Source organism: Silurus aristotelis (assembly GCF_946808225.1).
Source record: "Silurus aristotelis genome assembly, chromosome: 27".
Lineage (NCBI taxonomy): Eukaryota > Metazoa > Chordata > Actinopteri > Siluriformes > Siluridae > Silurus > Silurus aristotelis.
Window position 1 is genome coordinate 17,397,028 of NC_139600.1, and position 6,684 is coordinate 17,403,711.

The 6,684-nt window shown below is 47.3% G+C and overlaps 1 protein-coding gene across 3 annotated transcripts in view; it reads right to left on the minus strand.

The window, feature by feature from the left end:
• The window catches only part of pcdh10a (protocadherin 10a), a 9,266-nt gene extending 4,741 nt beyond the window's left edge, over positions 1-4,525 (minus strand). The window contains exons 1-2 of one of the 3 annotated variants that reach the window (XM_083533104.1): positions 4,498-4,518; positions 1,203-4,405 (exon numbers count right to left, since the gene is read on the minus strand). In XM_083533104.1, coding sequence (XP_083389230.1) covers positions 1,203-3,839 — 2,637 coding nt within the window. In that variant the 5' untranslated portion in view covers positions 3,840-4,405; positions 4,498-4,518. Of the gene's footprint in view, positions 1-1,202 lie in introns of all 3 variants that reach the window. The other 2 variants (XM_083533105.1, XM_083533103.1) reach the window with 2 other exon arrangements.
• Between the last annotated feature and the right edge of the window lie 2,159 nt (positions 4,526-6,684).

Genomic DNA, 6,684 nt, shown 5'->3' on the forward strand with positions numbered 1-6,684 from the left:
TTGAAAGAAGACACTCTGGGCTTTATTAAAATCCTCCAAAAGATAAAATTTTATAGGTGCAGACATGCATTGAAAAAAATGTACCCTGCACTAGATGCTTTTTATTTCTGATACAACCCCATGAAAACAGTCCTGTAGCAATCCAGAAAGCTAATAGCTTGAAAGCTACATGTTTAGGGAGTTTGTATTTTGAATTTGAATAAGATGCAATGGAAAATCAGAGTCCTACAAACATTTTTACAAGACAATGTATGGTCCTCCAAAATAGCAAGATCCTGTGTCTCCAGCGCCTGAGAGTTTGAGCCATTGTTTATATATGCTGTCATTCCTCGGCGTGCCAAGCACCGAAGCAGTCCACCTAACCCTAACCCTAAACCTAACCCTAACCCCATTAACTCTCACATGACAGATTTGTGATTGTTAACATCACACTGTAGACTAACACTTCATACATACACTACATAGTATGTACAACACAGCATTAAAGTATACTGTTACCTTCACCACTTCAGAATTGCATTAAAGTCTGCATGGATGAATGAAAGTGGAGTCTAAAGCTTCAGCAGAAAGTCAACAGTGTCATATTAAAGTCTGCAGTGTTTAATTCTCATCAGATTACATTAAAGCCTCTGCCAGGTGCCCTCATCCAGATCTTATGTTAGTCTCAGTTATACAGCTGAACAGTTGAAGATGAAGAGCCTGGTTCAAGGGTCCAGCAGTGGTGATCTGGTATTGCATCTCAAATACTGAGCAATATTAGTGTCTATAGTCTCACATGTATGTTGTGTCTACAGTTGTGTCACATTAACGAATAGAGTCATGTTAATGTCTATATTTAATGTTATAACTTAATTTGATCACAAGGAATTTAATTAAAGAAAGAATGTTCACATTTTCTGTGTTAATTCCGTTTTATCGAAGTTCATTTTGTTAGTTAGTTGTTAATTTAGGCAAAAAATATGATACAGTTCTGACTAATGACTAATTCAACACTATGCAGATTTGCCTAAATAAAGGTGAATGGAATAATGGAGGTAATAATTCACCTCTCAACATGGAGTTCATTTTACCTAATGACCTCACATTCCTTATGAACACATGATGACTCAAACAGTGTTATAATCTCACACTGAAACTGTAAAAATGAACAGGTAGCGTAATCGAATGAAACGTGTATAAAAGAAATAAGGTTTTTTGCTCACCTCTCCAGATAAGACACTGCCGTTGGACAAGATGTCTGGTTGCTGGTCAGTGAGAAGGACAGCGGCAGCTCCACGTGTAGTGGTGGTGTGCTCCGTGTCCGTGGTGCTACGTGACGGACTGCAACACGACTGCAGGAACATCAGGTCAGTGGTGTTGGCAGATTCACGTGTCAGGCACACCTGGTAGCAGTGGTGATGGTGTTGATGAAGGTGGGTGCCAAACCCACCCCCTGTCCCAGACTCCTCCACAGGCACCTGCGTTGCCGCTTTGCTCTGCACCAGGACAATATCCGACTTGGTGAGCTTCTTTTGCCGTCCACGTGCCCGTCGGCTGCAACATGAGCCGCAGCAGGGGCAGCAGTCTCCCGACAGGCATGCGAGCACACTGAATTTTTTGTCCTTTCGGTGGCACTGCACAGCCAACGCAATCATGGCCAGTAGAAATACTAAGGACACGGAACCAAGTGCCACAAGGAGCACGAGGGTAATCTCTGGTGCTCCTTCATTGGACCTGTCCGAGCCTCGAGCACCATCTCGTGCTCCTCTACCCTCTTTCTCTGCTCCTTCCTCATCCAGGGTCACTACAGCACCATCCACAAGCACAACATCAATACGAGTGGAGCAGGAGAGCGGTGGCTGCCCGTGGTCCCTCACCTCGATCAGTAGCTCATAGGCACGAGGATGTGATTGTGACTGCAGCGACGAGTCACGTTTTCCTCCGTTCACTCGGCGTGCAGTCCGCAGTTCCCCACTCCTCCAGTCCATACGGAACAGGCCAAGGTCATTTCCCTGTGCAATGCTGTACGAAAGACGTGCATTTTCACCATCATCAGCGTCTGTGGAGATCACTCGTGTCACCAGGTAGCCTGGCTCAGCTGATCGGGGCAAAGGGGCACGTGCTGCAGTACCATTTTTACTTAGTGGTGCAATAACAGAGGGTGCATTGTCATTCTGGTCCACTACAATCACTTGCACAGTGGTGTTTGTTGTAAGCTCAGGAGTTCCACAGTCTGTTGCACAAGCTGTGAAGCTAAATTCCCTAATTTGCTCGTGATCGAAGCTGCGAAGTGCATACACGTATCCGTTCTCGGCATTGATGGACACGTACGTGAGCACTGACATGCCCTGGATCTCACGCTCTTCTATAGAGTAAGTTACACGTGCGTTCTCACCAGCATCTGCGTCCGTCGCCGTCACAGCATAGATATATGCTCCAGGAACGTTGTTCTCGGTCACGTGCACCTCATAGATGGCCTGAGCGAAACATGGTGCGTTGTCATTCTCGTCTGATACACGTACACGGATTGACTTGCTGGTGGTCAGCGGTGGAGTGCCGTTATCTCGTGCTACCACCGTAAGCATGTATGACTCCACTTTCTCGCGATCCAGCGCTCCATCTGTCACCACGGTAAAGTAGTTCTTAAGTGAGGAAGGCTTGAGTTTGAAGGGAGGAGCATCTTCACTCTCTCCACCAAGAAGCTCACAGGAAACTCGCCCATTTTCACCTGAGTCTCTGTCAGAGACGCTGAGCATGGCGACTACAGTGCCGGGAGTCGCACGTTCGCTAACAGACTCCGTCACAGTGCTGAATCCGATCTCGGGTGTGTTATCATTTACATCCACAAGCTTGAGCAGGACCTTACAGTGTGCGGGAACTGCGTTTGGTCCCATGTCTCGGGCCTGGATGTGGATTTGATGTGTGCTGCTTTCCTCATAATCTACCTCCCCAATGATTTCCACACGGCCTGTGCGCGCATCGACGGCAAACAGTTCACGTACGTGTGGGGGGTTATGACTGCTGAGCGTGTACACCACTTCGCCGTTAGTGCCTTCATCTGCATCTGTGGCGTTCAGCTGAATGACGAGTGTGCCCACGGGGGAGTTCTCCCTTAGCGTGACCGAGTACACAGACTGGTCAAATATGGGCTGATTGTCGTTTGAGTCCAGCACAGTCACCACCAGCAATGCGGTTCCAGTCCGCTGAGGTTGTCCTCCGTCAACAGCCGTAAGCACGTAGCGGTGCATCGCCTGCTTCTCACGATCTAGCGGCTTTTCCAGCACCAGCTCGGCGTACCGGCTCCCGTCTCCTTGCGTCTGGACGTCTAGGCGAAAGTGCTCATTGCTTGTGATGGCATATGCACTCAGCGAGTTTGTGCCCACATCTGGGTCAAAGGCACCGTCCACAGGGAAGCGTGTTCCAGGCGTGGCGCTTTCGCTGATCTCCACGGCAATGTCAGCACGTAGAAAACGTGGCGAGTTATCATTCACATCCAGCACCTCGGTCTCTACACGAAAAAGTTCGAGCGGCTCCTCGAGGAACATCTCTAGGTGTAAAAGGCACAGAGTACTCCTGCCACACAGCTCCTCTCGGTCTACACGCTCACGCACCACTAGTGCGCCGCTCTCCAGGTCCACCTCCAGCAATGCCGGGGGTGAAGAGGTGCGCGGCGAGTTCGGGACCGGCACTGTCTGGAAGTGGCGTGCAGACAGCTTGGTGACATCTAAGCCCAGATCCTCAGCCACGTTCCCCACCACCGTGCCACGCTCCTGCTCCTCCAGCACCGTGTAGCGCAACTGCGCATGTCCTTCAGCCAAAAGTGCCATTAATAACCAGATCAACAGCATCGTTTCCAACATAAAAAAAAAAAAAGTTTTGTATAAAATTGAATGCCGTCCTTGCCCTTAAAAAAAAAGTTATTTATTCATCCCTCTCTCGCGCTTCTTTTCCTCTGTTACATAAGTGCAGAAAGGTGCTCCGCGCGCCCCGAGCTCCACGCGTTCCACACGCTCTATGCCGCGTCCCGGCCACAGCGCGAGCATCGCACATATCCGTATGAAGCGGGTATAACGGGTACATACCCAAAACCCGGAAACACCACAAACACTCCTCCTCGTACACTCCACATACAGGAAAGACCGAAATCCAGCGCGCGCCTTCTTGTTTCTCTTCTTTCACTCCTTTTTTCTTTTTATTTCTCCTCTAATAGAAAAATAAATCCAAATCCTCAGTCTTTCTTTCTTTCTTTCTTTCTTTCTTTCTTTCTTTCTTTCTTTCTTTCTTTCTTCTTTTTAATAATATCCCTTTTTTATTTCAGCTTCTGAGGTTTTTTCTCCAACTCTATAATTACTGAGTAAACCCATCTCTCTCTCTCTCTCTCTCTCTCTCTCTCTCTCTCTCTCTCTCTCTCTCTCTCTCTCTCTCTCTCTCTCTCTCTCTCTCTCTCTCTCTCTCTCTCTCTCTCTCTCTCTCTCTCTCTCTCTCTCTCTCTCTCTCTCTCTCTCTCTCTCTCTCCACCCACTCTGATGCTCTCTCTCTGAGCTCTGAGCGCTGCCGCTACTTCTCTGCTCTTTTTGCCCACTAAGCCCCGCCCACAGTCACCAATAAGAAGGCTGCCACCGGGGCAGGTCGCGCTCTGATTGGTCAGACTTCCTGTCAGTGGGATTAACTCCGAGATGCCAGTTTGGGAATGTCGCCTTATTGCGTTCATTATTTATTTATTAATTAAAGTCAAATTCAGATTATAGGCTCGGATATTATGTGAAGGTATCTTCATCATCATCAGAACACACGGCAGCAGTTCCCTCAGCACCAGGATCCATGCACATAGCGAACTGAAACAGTTTCATGATGTTGCTGCTGGAAGGTTCTGGTTCGGACTGGGTTTATTTTAATACCCGGCCAGGGGTATAATAAAGATCTGGCAACCCTTCATACCCGGTGCACGAGCCACTGATTTTTTTGTAACAGAAACAAAATGCGTGAAGAACGAAAGTCTCGCTTCAGATAGCGTGCACGCGCATGAACATTTATCATTATTATTATTATTATTATTATTATTATTATTATTATTATTGTTGTTGTTGTTTTTATTGTTGTATATGAAGAGTTTGGTTCTGTTCGCGTGCATCCTGCAGCAGTGCGACTTCTGATTTAATTATTTAATTTAACCCCAAATCATTCACAAACATTTTTTAAAAAATTCGTTTTAAAACGAATATGAGGGTAATATTTTGCAGAGGGGATCAGACTGGAATGAAGGGAGGAAGATAGGAAGGAAAGGCGCGCGCGCGTATCACTTCGACTGTTTAGTATGCCGCGCGTGGTGTGAGGAGCGCGAGCGCGGGGGAATGACGGAGAGAAAGAAGGATAGAGGGAGGGAGGGAGTGAAGAAAGGTGGGATGGAGAACCGGTCCCGGAAAATACGAGACATTTTTATTGTCTTCATTTTGGGCGAACAGATACAGACCTGTGTGTGTGTGTGTGTGTGTGTGTGTGTGTGTGTGTGTGTGTGTGTGTGTGTGTGTGTGTGAAACTCCCGTTAACAAGTCTCATACCCATCTCACTCCATCTATCTAACACTCCGCACGCGCGCGTGTGCGTGTGCGTGTGCGTGTGTGTGTGTGTGTGTGGCCGTAATTCGTCTTCGAGCCTAATCTGCCCTCTAGTGGACGAACCGAATCGCGAGGAAAGCGTGAAACTGTTTATTCTGTGTTACGTGTAAGTGCATTTGTTCTACAGGAGAATTGCGCTCCCTACTGTAGTTCCCTAAATTACACATAAAAGCCATTGTTCTAAAGCCCTTTCTAGTGCACTTGTTTGTCAATAGGACATTAATTCATCACCCATATCAGTAAAATACAGGCAGTAGAGAGCTGTGTCCTAAACGCAGGCCAAACCGAGACTAGTGCACCACATCAACACCACCAGGAGCACATAATGCCCCCTGCAGTCTAGTGCATAAGCAGTGTGAACATGTATTGATATGTATTGAGGTTTGTGGGGATTTGTTTCTGCTCAGCTCTCTGGATGTGCTACAGCTTTTTAAACAGGTTCAGGTCTGGACTTTGACTGGGCAACTGAAACTCCCCGATTCAGTTCTTTGTAAGTCTTCTGGTGTAGATTTGCTGCTAGTCTTGGGATCCTTGTCCTGTTGCATGACCCAGTTTTGGCCTGTCAGACAGACGCCCTCACATTTGGAAGGTGCCGAGGTCCTGTAGCAGAACAAGTCCATATCATCAACTCCACCACCAGGCTGAACAGACACTGTGAGGTGTTTGAGGTATGTAGAGTCTGAGATGTAACTCTTTAATCGTTTGGAAACGGCCTTGTAACCCTTTCTGGGTTGATGAGCAGCAGCAAATGTACGTCTAAGATCATTACTAAAGTCTATATTCCTTGGCATTGTCTTAATGCTGCAGACCAACACCAGGACTTTTAGCGAACGTCTCAAGTTCTCAAGTGTGTGTGTGTGTGTGTGTGTGTGTGTGTGTGTGTGTGTGTGTGTGTCACTCTGTGTTGTTGCATCTGTTTTTGAAAAGGTAATTTCACCAATCTGTTTCTGTCACCATTCAGATTTTTATGACCTGCAGTGCCACCTAGTGGTGCCTATAACACCCCCCCCCCATTCTCCAAATGCATGTGTGTGTGTGTGTGTGTGTGTGTGTGTGTGTGTGTGTGTGTGTGTGTGTGTGTGTGTGTGAG